General features: G+C 40.5%; 1 protein-coding gene across 5 annotated transcripts in view; it reads left to right on the forward strand.

Moving 5' to 3' along the window:
* Positions 1 to 14,190, forward strand: part of chl1a (cell adhesion molecule L1-like a) — an 85,934-nt gene that overhangs the window by 49,866 nt on the left and 21,878 nt on the right. For 4 of the 5 annotated variants that reach the window (XM_060937977.1, XM_060937978.1, XM_060937973.1 and 1 more), the window contains exons 13-21: positions 142 to 308; positions 417 to 582; positions 905 to 1,032; positions 2,214 to 2,315; positions 2,438 to 2,635; positions 2,886 to 2,956; positions 3,515 to 3,737; positions 8,291 to 8,406; positions 9,670 to 9,874. In XM_060937977.1, the coding sequence (XP_060793960.1) occupies positions 142 to 308; positions 417 to 582; positions 905 to 1,032; positions 2,214 to 2,315; positions 2,438 to 2,635; positions 2,886 to 2,956; positions 3,515 to 3,737; positions 8,291 to 8,406; positions 9,670 to 9,874 (1,376 nt within the window). The remainder of the gene's footprint in view (positions 1 to 141; positions 309 to 416; positions 583 to 904; positions 1,033 to 2,213; positions 2,316 to 2,437; positions 2,636 to 2,885; positions 2,957 to 3,514; positions 3,738 to 8,290; positions 8,407 to 9,669; positions 9,875 to 14,190) is intronic. The other variant, XM_060937975.1, reaches the window with a different exon arrangement.

Below are 14,190 nucleotides of genomic sequence, written 5' to 3' on the forward strand. Positions count from 1 at the left end.
ATAGGAACACTTGTACATCTACTCATTCATGCAATTATCCAGTCAGCCAATGTGGCAGCAGCACAATACATAAAGTCATACAGATACAAGTCAAGAGATTTAGTTAATGTTGGGTTAATGAACACTATATTGTTTTCATAGGAGAAAAGAAGGCCTTGAAGCTTCTTTGGTAGGAGATAAATTCTTTCTCCATAAAAATGGCTCCCTACAGATTCACACAACTAAGGTGGAAGATAAAGGAAAATACACTTGTTTTGTGAGCAACTCAGAGGGCAACTCCAGCATTAATGCAAAACTTCATATCAAAGGTTATTGATATTCTCAAACTAAACTGCTTTGACTACTCTCCTTATTCTAATTTATGGTGTATATTATGTGATTATGGTCAGTGAAATATATGCACTTCTTTGTGACAGACCCAACCAAAATCTTGACCCCTCCACAAGATATAAATATCAACAGAGGGAGCATGGCAGAGCTTCTGTGTAAGGTGCAGTATGATCACTCACTCACTGATGAGCTGAAAATTCTCTGGCAGAAGGATGGGGAAGAAATAGATACTAATTACACTGAGGATTCAAGGTAGGCAGCATAGCTTAACTTTAAATTGTTAGATCATTATTGCAAGTCAGCTAACATAATTTTAATATCCATATGGTTGAAATAATATCATGCCTTGTCTAGAGACTGTAAATTAAAAAAAAATCTTTAAAAGTATGTCTAAAAACTAAGCATTGTTTTGATTAATAGTAAGATAAAATTCAATTCATGTACAGTATATTTTTAAACAAAACATCATGTCTGAAATTGCACATCTTTGTAACTTGAAGAATACTGAGTTGGTATGAGGATTTAAGACTTATTGTTTGGAGTGACAAAACTGAAGAATGTTTTGTGATATCAGCAGATTCTACATTGATCAGGGAATATTGCAGATCAACAATGTAAGCCACAGCGATAAAGGGCTGTACACATGTATTGCTAGAACATCTCTCGACCAAGATACAGCATCTGCATATGTAACAGTGCTCGGTATGTTATTATCATATCATTCATGCCAACATTTTCTCATCTTAGTTTTTATAATCAATCATTTTACAATATAATTAATCATAGTCCGTATGAGATGTGTAAAGTCCTTTGCGTGCCACAAGGCACATTGGGCGGTGCTGATCTCTGTTTCAGTAGCCCTTTGCCTCTTGTATATTACATAGCTTGGGTTACTATGGGGGGTTGGTCCTCTGGTAACCATGAGAGCTTGACTCCCTACAAACATCTTTATAGCAGTGTGCCTCACCAGATGGTAGTAAGTACCATTTTTATGATGGTCTTTGTTATGACCTGACAGCAAGTAGAACTCACAATCTCCCAGTTGAGAGGCAGACATGTTAACCACTCAGCCAACTCACGGTATATAAAATGTACTGTGTTGTATCTTAATGATGATCCATAAACAGAAAGTTAAATGATAAAGATGTAAACACAGGAGAGTTCAAAATTCTGAATACAATACCAATAACTGTTAGAAACTATAAATAATTTGCATCATGTTTTTTTAATAGAAGTAATTTTTTTTGTCATTTGCTGAAAGCAGGAGCAAATGTAAACAGGTTAGCTGTTGACCATAATTCCTGATGATATGCTAGTTTTCGGGCAGCACGGTGGTGTACTGGTTAGCGCTGTCGCCTCATAGAAAGAAGGTCCGGGTTCGAGCCCCGTGGCCGGCGAGGGCCTTTCTGTGTGGAGTTTGCATGTTCTCCCCGTGTCCACGTGCGTTTCCTCCGGGTGCTCCGGTTTCCCCCACAGTCCAAAGACATGCAGGTTAGGTTAACTGGTGACTCTAAATTGACCGTAGGTGTGAATGTGAGTGTGAGTCGTTGTCTGTGTCTATGTGTCAACCCTGTGATGACCTGGTGACTTGTCCAGGGTGTACCCCGCCTTTCGCCCGTAGTCAGCTGGGATAGGCTCCAGCTTGCCTGCGACCCTGTAGAACAGGATAAAGCGGCTAGAGATAATGAGATGAGATGCGATGCTAGTTTTCATGTTGTTGTTAAAATATTTAAAGAGATGAACTAGCAGTCAATTCTTTGAAGACACTATGACTTAAAAAAAAATGTTATGCAGTCATGCTGTTCAATTGTCATTAAATTCAAATTGTTGGTTAGTTTGATCACAATGATGAAACGCTTTTCTATATATATGATGCACTTTAGATGTCCCTGACCCTCCAATAGACTTAACGTTATCAGATCTGAGAGATCGTAGTGTGAAGCTTCATTGGATGCCTACCAACGATCATAATAGCCACATAACAGGTAATGTACATGTTGACCGCTAATACTAGATGCAAATCTACAAAGATACACCACTTTGAGCTGCTCTGCAGTGTATACAAAGTATTCTATGTATGACTACTGCTGTTTTTATTATTGAACAGAGTACATCATCGAATTTGAGGAGAACCGCTGGGAGCCAGGCAATTGGAGGCCACTGCTGAGAGTATCTGGCTACCAGAACTCTGTTCCTCTCTCATTGTATGGACACATTAATTACCAGTTCAGCGTCAGTGCTGTCAATGCTGTTGGCAGAGGTCGTCCCAGTAAACCCTCTGAGAGATATATGACTCCTCCTGCTGGTAAAAAAAAATAAATAATTACCTATCCATTTCCACTCAGTTTTTATTTCATATTTCTTTATTATTATTTTGATATTTTTATATTTATTCAGGGAATATTTATACATCAGGGTATAAATGACGAAAGACCATGAAAGACCATGCATTTCAAAGAGTGCTTCAAACACCCAAAGCAGATTTGACAACGATATATGTACATATTATATCCAGTCAAGACACAGATTATTAATACAGATTTCCTCCTTAACAGCCCCAGATAGGAATCCAGAAAACATAAAGATTGAGGGTCATACGCCGCGTCAGATGGACATTACTTGGGAGGTAACAAACTGACATTGCTGTTGATGTACTGTCAGTATACTGCAGTTAGCAAAATGAATACTGTAGAAAAACCTCACTAGTGAGTTCTGAAATAATAATAAGCATAAATTTTGAATTCTGAATAAGCATAAATCCGTCTACACTATATGGTCAAAGGTACACAGCAAAATCCCCAGTGTTGAATTAACAACCAGAGTGTTTATATAGGTCCAATTGGACCCAAATTAACTCTGAAAGTGTTAATTCAACACTGAGGAATTTGCTGTGTATGTGGATGCCTGACCATGACCTCCATATGTAGGCCTTCCCCAAACCTGTGTGTATATTCTTTAACAGGTGTTTGAGAAGTTTGAGAACACTGACTCAGTCCATACCTCCTAACCTCGCCTGACCTTGGCCTTTGTAACTTTCCTGTGCATTCCTATCCTGTGCTGTGCACTTTAACAACTTTTCATGTTTGAGACCATTCTAGTGAAATCAAATTTGCAATCATAAAAAGAATGTGCACCTCACAACTCCACTTGTAAAACTGTTCCTTTCACTATCTTTGCATTTTAGCCTTTGTTGCCTATCGAACATAATGGACCTGGCCTAGAGTACAAGCTTAGCTACAGGCAGATGGGTGTTGAAGAAAGCTGGACAGAGAAGATGGTGAAGAGGCATTCCTTTATTGTGAAAGACACCCCGACATTTGTTCCTTATGAGGTTAAGGTCCAGGCCTATAATAACCATGGTTGGGCAGTGGAACCCAGTGTGGTGATTGGATATTCTGGTGAAGACTGTGAGTAAAATACTGCTGTGCTCATAAATGTTCAATGTTTCCCACTAGTGGTGGATTCGTAACATTTAGACTAGAATGGCCAAAGTGCAACATGGGGCTAGGATGAGCAAGTCCAAAAATCTACTACATAGCAGATCCTCTGTTGTGGCTTATCCAAGCTCATGCTTTTTTGCAAAATATTTTTGCAACTTATTGAGAAAGGGGAGTGTTTTCACAAACTTTCATAGATGTCCCCCTCTCTGGTCTGAGTAATGAAGTGATAACTTATTCAGAAAAAAAAATGTTGATGGCAAAAACAGAATGCTTAAATACAAATGGACACAAAAGTATGTTTTTAATCTCTGCTTCAAGTCCAAAACCAGAAACCAGTTCAGAGTCCATGGTGCTAGTCAAATGAGATACTCAGGAGCTCTACTGCAAAATGAAAAGATAATAAAATTAAATTATAAATGTGATGTCATATTTATAGCTATAAACTAATAAATAAAGATTAAGCATTAAAGGGCAACTATTGTCACCATGTTAGTTACTTTATAATTTTAGACCTTTGCCTCTTGTATATTACATAGGGACCTTCACAAATTGTAGTTGAATACCCCTGGTTATTTACTGATTGTTTTAAAACCAAGCCATGCAATGAGACTAGTTTATGCCAGCACTTACTGATACTAGATGGGACAGTTTGTCATTAATATGATTAGTGACTGTTGTGAAAAACCAAGCCCATCCAACACCACACAATGAATAAAATATCGGAAAGAATGTACACTGTAAAAAAAATGTCCGTAGAATTAACAGTGAATTTATGTAAAATCATGACATAAAAAAAAAACTGTAAATACAAAAACAATGAAGCAGTGTGTAATTTACATCAATACACTGTAAAACTCCTAACCAAATACCACTGTTAATTTAACAGTAAGAATATGTTGAATTGATCATATTTTTTTTGTAGAATTTACAAATTGTTGTAGTTTAAACACAGACAAACTGTAATACTAAAACAGAATGTGATAGTTAAAATTACATCATTGCCCTGTTAAAAAAATAAAAAAATGTCAGTAGAGGCTCTCCGGCACATTTCGTAAAACTCTAAATCAAATAAAATATCTGTCTAGTAGATCATTGCTTGTAACCATCATTTTACATTGAATCCCGGTGAAATGTTCATGCAATCATTGTTTATTGTACAGTGAATATCCGTAAAATTAACAGTTATGTATTGATTATTGTACAACCCCAATTCCAAAAAAGTTGGGACAAAGTACAAATTGTAAATAAAAATGGAATGCAATGATGTGGAAGTTTCAAAATTCCATATTTTATTCAGAATAGAACATAGATGACATATCAAATGTTTAAACTGAGAAAATGTATCATTTAAAGAGAAAAATTAGGTGATTTTAAATTTCATGACAACAACACATCTCAAAAAAGTTGGGACAAGGCCATGTTTACCACTGTGAGACATCCCCTTTTCTCTTTACAACAGTCTGTAAACGTCTGGGGACTGAGGAGACAAGTTGCTCAAGTTTAGGGATAGGAATGTTAACCCATTCTTGTCTAATGTAGGATTCTAGTTGCTCAACTGTCTTAGGTCTTTTTTGTTGTATCTTCCGTTTTATGATGCGCCAAATGTTTTCTATGGGTGAAAGATCTGGACTGCAGGCTGGCCAGTTCAGTACCCGGACCCTTCTTCTACACAGCCATGATGCTGTAATTGATGCAGTATGTGGTTTGGCATTGTCATGTTGGAAAATGCAAGGTCTTCCCTGAAAGAGACGTCGTCTGGATGGGAGCATATGTTGCTCTAGAACCTGGATATACCTTTCAGCATTGATGGTGTCTTTCCAGATGTGTAAGCTGCCCATGCCACATGCACTAATGCAACCCCATACCATCAGAGATGCAGGCTTCTGAACTGAGCGCTGATAACAACTTGGGTCGTCCTTCTCCTCTTTAGTCCGAATGACACGGCATCCCTGATTTCCATAAAGAACTTCACATTTTGATTCGTCTGACCACAGAACAGTTTTCCACTTTGCCACAGTCCATTTTAAATGAGCCTTGGCCCAGAGAAGACGTCTGTGCTTCTGGATCGATCATGTTTAGATACGGCTTCTTCTTTGAACTATAGAGTTTTAGCTGGCAACGGCGGATGGCACGGTGAATTGTGTTCACAGATAATGTTCTCTGGAAATATTCCTGAGCCCATTTTGTGATTTCCAATACAGAAGCATGCCTGTATGTGATGCAGTGCCGTCTAAGGGCCTGAAGATCACGGGCACCCAGTATGGTTTTCCGGCCTTGACCCTTACGCACAGAGATTCTTCCAGATTCTCTGAATCTTTTGATGATATTATGCACTGTAGATGATGATATGTTCAAACTCTTTGCAATTTTACACTGTCGAACTCCTTTCTGATATTGCTCCACTATTTGTCGGCGCAGAATTAGGGGGATTGGTGATCCTCTTCCCATCTTTACTTCTGAGAGCCGCTGCCACTCCAAGATGCTCTTTTTATACCCAGTTATGTTAATGACCTATTGCCAATTGGCCTAATGAGTTGCAATTTGGTCCTCCAGCTGTTCCTTTTTTGTACCTTTAACTTTTCCAGCCTCTTATTGCCCCTGTCCCAACTTTTTTGAGATGTGTTGCTGTCATGAAATTTCAAATGAGCCAATATTTGGCATGAAATTTCAAAATGTCTCACTTTCGACATTTGATATGTTGTCTATGTTCTATTGTGAATACAATATCAGTTTTTGAGATTTGTAAATTATTGCATTCCGTTTTTATTTACAATTTGTACTTTGTCCCAACTTTTTTGGAATTGGGGTTGTACATTGAATACCTGTAAAATTTACATTTAGTTATCATTAATTGTACATGGAATCCCAGTGAAATGTACAAGTTATTCTGTAATGTTGTTTACATTTCACTGTATTTTTAACAAGATTATTCTGGCAACCACAGCTGCCAGTATTTTTCCGTAAAAACAACGGATTTTTTTTTACAGTGTAAATAAAACTCGTCTCTGTGTGTTCTGAGCTTGTAAGCAGCATACTTATGCTGGACTGTGACCCATACAGTGCCTTGCAAAAGTATTCCCCTCCTCCCTTGGTGTTTGTCCCGTTTTGTTGCATTCCAAGCTGGAATTAAAATTGATTTTTGGGGGGTTGGCACCATTTGATTTACACAACATGCCTACCACTTTAAAGGTGCACATTGTTGTTTTATTGTGACACAAACAATAATTAAGATGAAAAAACAGAAATCTGGAGCGTGCATAGGTATTCACACACACACACACACACACACACACACACACCCCAAAGTCAATACTTTATAGAGCCACCTTTTGCGACAATTACAGCTGCAAATCTCTTGGAGTATGTCTCTATTAGCTTAGCACATCTAGCCACTGGGATTTTTGCCCATTCCTCAAAGCAAAACTGCTCCAACTCCTTCAAGTTAGATGGGTTGTGTTGGTGTACAGCAATCTTCAAGTTATGTCACAGATTCTCAATTGGATTAAGGTCTGGGCTGTGATTAGGCCATTCCAAGACATTTAAATGTTTCCCTTTAAACCACTCCGGTGTAGCTTTAGCAGTATGTTTAGGGTCATTGTCCTGCTGGAACATGAACCTTCATCCCAGTCTCAAACCTCTGGCTGACTCAAACAGGTTTTCCTCCAGAATTGCCCTGTATTTAGTGCCATCCATCTGTCCTTCAGTCCTGACCAGCTTTCCTGTCCCTGCAGATGAAAAACATCCCCACAGCATGATGCTGCCACCACCATGTTTCATTGTAGGGATGGTGTTCTCAGGGTGTTGGGTTTGCGCCACACATGGTGCATTTCCCATGATGGCCAAAAAGTTCAATTTTTGTCTCATTTGACCAGAGAATCTTCTTCCATGTGTTAATTTTTCCATGGGATATTTTTTATGACCCAACCCTGATCTATACTTCTCCACAACTTTGTCTCTGATCTGTTTGGAGTGCTCCTTGATTCTCATGTTGCTTGCTTAGTAGTGTTGCAGAGTCAGGGTCCTTCCAGAACAGGTTGCTTTATACAGACATCATGTGACAGATCATGTAACACTTTGATTGCACACAAGTGGATCTTAATCAACTAATTATGTGACTTATGAAGTGAATTGGTTGGACCAGCTCTTATTTAGGGGTTTCATACGAAACCTATGAATACCTATGCACACTGCAGATTTCTGTTTTTTCATCTGAATTATTGTGTCACAATTAAACAACAATGTGCACCTTTAAAGTGGTAGGCATGTTGTGTAAATCAAATGGTGCTAACCCTCCAAAAATCCATTTTAATTCCAGCTTGTATTGCGACAAAACCGGACAAACACCAAGGGGGATGAATACTTTTTCAAGGCACTATATCCTCAGAAGTAGTCAGTAGTTAGTTATAGCATATGAATGTACCTGTGTATATTTCTCTCTCACCCACTGGTATGCTTCCTTCCAAAACTTTGTTTATAGGGGTAGTTTTACCTGAAGGTTAATGTTATCTTGTCCTCATCAGTGCCAGGTGCAGCTCCTGAAGATGTGCATGTAGAGGTGTTGAACTCCACACTGCTGCGGGTCAGTTGGTCACCTGTCCAACAGGCCCAGCTCAGGGGCCATCTTGAAGGCTACAATGTGAGTGTCTTTTTTTGTATGAGGTCGAGAGAGGAACATCATTTATCTATGAGCAAGCAGCTTGCAGTTATTAACTGACCCTTTTTCTATGTTTTCTCTTTCCCTGAGAGGTGAAATATTGGTATTCTCTGCTTTTAAATATTATAAAAATACTTTCTAAATGTATGAAGTTCATTTTAAAGCTGAAGTGAAAACCAATAAAAATATAACTGTAGGTAACACAAGTGTAGAAGGTTACTGGAACTTGGGGTAATGTCCCATAAATCATATTACATAAATCTGAGGTTCTATCAAATGATTTATAATATGTTCTAATTATTATAGTTTTATTTATAGTTTTGGACTTGCAACACCAAACACTTATACAGGAAGGGACAGAGCAGGCTATACTTCCTTAGGAGGCTGCAGTCCTTTAACATCTGCAGGAAACTCCTGTGGATGTTCTATCAGTCTGTGGTCGCCAGTGTCCTGTTTTACACCATGGTGTGCTGGGGGGGGCAGCACATCCAAGAAGGACACTTCCAAGCTGGACAAACTGATCAGGCGGGCCGGCTCTGTGGTTGGCATGAAGCTGGACTCTGTGGTGACAGTGGCAGAGAAGAGGTCTATGGACAAACTACTCAACATCATGGACGATGCCAGTCACCCTCTGCACACCGTCATTAGCAACCAAAGGAGCCTGTTCAGTGACAGAATGCTCCTTCCCAAGTGTAGGACGAACAGACTCAAAAACTCCTTTGTCCCTCAAGCCATCAAACTGTACAACTCCTCTCTGGGGGGAGGAGGGGTAACAGGAGGACAGAGGACGGGAAGGAGCAGTAGCCTAGCCTAACAATAAGCAATACTGGACAATGTGCAATATAAAGTGCAATATCTCTCCTACCACCACCCCCCCTTCTCCCCACCTTTTTTTTTCTTCTCCCCCTCCTTCCCCCCTCCCCCCTTCCTCTCTTCCCCATATCTTATTCTTTTAATTTATTTGTGTATGTAAATACTTAATTTATTTTAATTTATCTAGAAGTTTTCTCTATTTCTTTTCTCTGTTTATCTGTAATGATGCTGCTGGAATCTTAATTTCCCTGAGGGAACCCACCCAAAGGGATCGATAAAGTTTTATCTAATCTAATAATATTATAATATGACCTCAACACTCCCAACATGCTCCCTGCATCTCCCATCCTTTCTCTCCTTTCCATCCTTTATTTCCTTTTATTATAACCTTTATTCCCTTTATTTCCCTATTTCTTTGTCTTTCTCTTTCAGGTGCAGTGGTGGAGAACACAAAGCCTGTTGACTTCTACAGAAGTTCCTGCTGAGAAGCAGTTTCTGATCATCCCAGGGAATCAGAGTCACACTATCGTGGCTGGGCTGAAGCCTTTTTCTCAATACCATCTCACCGTCAATGTCTTTAACAGGAAGGGCAGTGGTCCCAACAGCAGGCTACTCGTGTTCACAACACCGCAGGGAGGCAAGTACTAGTTGCATCACTTACACTTTAAAAAGGGCTTCACATAGAGTTGCAAATGGTTTTAACCTTTATGCTGTTTTGTTCATTATGACCAGATTTATATTTTTCAAGTGTGAACCCAAATGTACCTAAGATGAGTTCAGTTCATATATTGTAGTTACCAGTTACCACTTACTTACTTACTTACTTATTTATTTGCCAAAATGCAATATATCCAAGACACATCCCCCCCAAAAAAAATGCGATAAATCCGTTACATCAACAAAAATTATTTTTTGTGTGAAATATAACTAGAAACAATAAGTAAAGTTTATGTCCACATATGATAGCCTCTGAACTTGTACCATCTCTGATATTGGACTACAGATTTTCCCAAATTACTTTTATCTTGGGGCGGCACGGTGGTGTAGTGGTTAGCGCTGTTGCCTCACAGCAAGAAGGTCCTGGGTTCGAGCCCCGTGGCCGGCGAGGGCCTTTCTGTGCAGGGTTTGCATATTCTCCCCGTGTCCGCATGGGTTTCCTCCGGGTGCTTCGGTTTCCCCCAAAGACATGCAGGTTAGGTTAACTGGTGACTCTAAAGTGAGTGTGAATGGTTGTCTATGTGTCAGCCCTGTGATGACCTGGCGACTTGTCCAGGGTGTACCCCACCTTTTGCCCATAGTCAGCTGGGATAGGCTCCAGCTTGCCTGCGACCCTGTAGAACAGGATAAAGCGGCTAGAGATAATGAGATGAGATGAGACTTTCATCTTGTCATCTACAAGCCCCAGTCTATTTTACACACAAAGCTCTGAGGAATGTTGATAGACCCAGTCAGATGTTTCCATAGAAACTTTTTTTAAAGGACAAACTTTTCATTCTGATTGATACATTTAGAAGTTTAGACACCTTGTACAGCATGGACATTTAAATTCATAGCGAAGTACAATTCCATACTTAAGAGAATATGATAAAGCATCGACCTGATTTTTGCTGGGTTTTGCAACCACAGGAAACCTGACCATCAGTGCAAGACAACGTATTTCATAAGCATTTGACCACTGGACAATGAAATTTGTATCTTTATTTGCATAACAGATCGGTTTTTATCCAGCGCTTATTTTTAATTTGATTTTTTAAAAATAATGTGGGATTATTTAAGAACACATTTTACACTCATTGGGAGCTCTGCTTTGAGGCAGTGCCTCTCTCTCTCTCTCTCTCTCTCTCTCTCTCTCTATATATATATATATATATATATATATATATATATATATATATAAAATATATAAAAAATAAAAATCTCCTTCTCACCCCCGGCGGGGGGGTGGTATCCATGTCATCCTCAAGCTCGGGTCCTCTACCAGAGGCCTGGGAGTTTGAGGGTTCTGCGCAGTATCTTCGATGTTCCTAGGACTGCGCTCTTCTGGACTGAGGCTTCAGATGTTGTTCCTGGGATTTGCTGGAGCCACTCTCCCAGTTTGGGGGTTACTGCCCCAAGTGCCCCCACTACCACGGGGACCATGCAACCCTTGACCTTCCACATCTGTTCCAGCTGCTCTTTCAACCCTTGATACTTCTCAAGTTTCTCATGTTACTTCTTCCTGATGTTGGCGTCAGCTGGGATCGCTACATCTATCACCACCACCCTCTTCTGCTCTTTGTCCACCACCACTATGTCCGGTTGGTTAGCCAGGATCTGTTTGTCAGTCTGGAAGCTGAAGTCCCACAGAACCTTGGCCCTGTTGTTCTCAGCCACCTTCTGTGGTATGGCCCATTGGGACTTGGGTACTTCTATTCCATACTGGTTGCAGATGTTCCTGTATACTATCCCAGCCACTTGGTTGTCCTTCTCCATGTACGCTGATCCAGCTAGCACCTTACACCCTGCTACTATGTGCTGGACTGTTTCAGGGGCTTCTTTGCACAGTCTGCATCTTGGGTCTGATCTACTCTGGTAGATCCTGGCCTCTATGGCTCTTGTGCTTATGGCCTGTTCTTGTGCTGCCATGATTAGTGCCTCTGTGCTGTCTGTCAGTCCTGCATTATCCAGCCACTGGTAGGATTTCTTGATATCAGCCACTTCCTCTATCTGACGGTGGTACATGCCATATAGGGGTTTGTCCCTCCAGGTTGTCTGTTCCTCCTCCTCCTCTGCACTCTCATCAGGGTTCTGCTGCCTGAGACATTCACTTAGCAGTTCATCCTTTGGGGCCATCTTTCTGATGTATTCTCAGATTTTCGATGTTTCATCCTGGACTGTGGTCTTGACGCTCACTAGCCCTTGGCCTCCCTCTTTCCTCTTAGTGTATAGTCTCAGGGTGCTGGACTTGGGGTGGAACCCTCCATGCATGGTGAGGAGCTTTCTAGTCTTGATATCTGTGGCTTCTATCTCCTCCTTTGGCCAGTTTATGATACCAGTGGGGTATCTGATGACTGGTAGTGCGTACATGTTGATGGCTCGGACCTTGTTCTTACCATTCAGCTGACTTTTCAGGACCTGCCTTACTCTCTGGAGGTATTTGGCTGTGGTTGACTTCCTTGTGGCCTCTTCATGGTTTCCATTAGCCTGTGGGATGCCAAGGTACTTGTAGCTGTCTTGGATATCACCTATGTTGCCCTCTGGTAGGTCAATCCCCTCAGTCCGGATCATCTTGCCTCTCTTTGAGACCATCCGGCCACACTTGTCCAATCCGAATGACATCCCTATGTCATCTCTGTAGATCCGGGTGGTGTGGATCAGCGAGTCTATTTCTCGCTCGTTCCTGGCATACAGCTTGATGTCATCCATGTAGAGCAGGTGGCTGATTGTTGCCCCACTACGGAATCGGTACCCATAGCCGCTCTTCGTGATGATCTGACTGAGGGGGTTCAGGCCTATGCAGAACAGCAGTGGTGATAGCGCATCTCCTTGGTATATGCCGCACTTGATGTTGACTTGGGCAATGGGTTTTGAGTTGGCCTCTAGGGTTGTCTTCCACATTTCCATTGAGTTCTGGATGAAGGTCCTTAGGTTCCTGTTGATCTTATACAGTTCCAGACATTCCAGTATCCATGTGTGTGGCATTGAGTCGTACGCTTTCTTGTAGTCAATCCAGGCAGTGCACAGGTTGGTCTATCTCTTCTTACAGTCTCGGCCGACTGTTCTATCGACTTGATATATACACACACACACATTAAGTGGCATATCCAGATCCCAGGAGGAATCAGGTGTGCACAAGGTGGAAAATAACATTGAATATTCTCTACTGGAATAATAATATAAAACATTAAGATAAGAAATGTTTGTTTCATCAAAGTTATTCATTTATATCATTCAAGATCTCACTAAAATATGCGAAATCTCTGCGATGTTGACATCCATCCATTATCCGTTACCACTTATCCTGTACAGGGTTGCAGGCAAGCTGGAGCCTATCCCAGCTGACTATGGGTGAGAGGCAGGGAACACTCTGGACCCTTTGATGAAGATGATCTGGTAAAGTCACCAGATCATTGTAGGGCTGACACATAGAGTCAAACAACCATTCACACTCACACCTATAGACAATTTAGAGCCACTAATTAGCCTAACCTGCATGTCTTTGGACTGTGGGGGAAACCGGAGCACCCAGAGGAAACCCACGCAGACACGGGAAGAATATGCAGACTCCACACAGAAAGGCCCCCGTTGGCTGCTGGGCTTGAACCCAGGACCTTCTTACTGTGAGGCAACAGTCCTAACCACTACACCACCATGCCACCCTGGAGAGAATGTGTTCTGCTGAAAATCAGTGGTGGCGTTTGCTGCATTTTGGAAAGAAAGGGGATACGCAATGCAGAGAAATGTGATGGATATCGCATTTTGGAACTTTGAATAGTGATCAAATGCCAAACTGCTTTTGGTGGTAACTTGATTTTTTAAAGCTGGTGCTTTTTATATATATATATATATATATATATATATATATATATATATATATATATATATACACACACACACACACATATATATATATAGTACCACTCAAAAGTTTGGACACCCCTACTCATTGATAGGTTTTTCTGTATTTTGACTATTTTCTTCATTGTAGAACAATACGGAAGACATCAAAACTATGAAATAACATATGGAACATATATGGAATTATGTGGTAACAAAAAAATGTTAACAAAAACAAAATATGTGTCATATTTTAGATTCTTCAAAGTAGCCACCGTTTACCTTGATGACGCTTTGCACACTATTGGCATTATCTTCACCAGCTTCATGAGGTATTCAGTTGGAATGCTTTTCAGTTAACAGCTGTACCTCATCAAAAGTTAATTAGTGCAATTTCTTGCCTTCTTAATGTGTTTG

The sequence above is a fragment of the Neoarius graeffei genome, chromosome 13, assembly GCF_027579695.1.
Source record: "Neoarius graeffei isolate fNeoGra1 chromosome 13, fNeoGra1.pri, whole genome shotgun sequence".
NCBI lineage: Eukaryota > Metazoa > Chordata > Actinopteri > Siluriformes > Ariidae > Neoarius > Neoarius graeffei.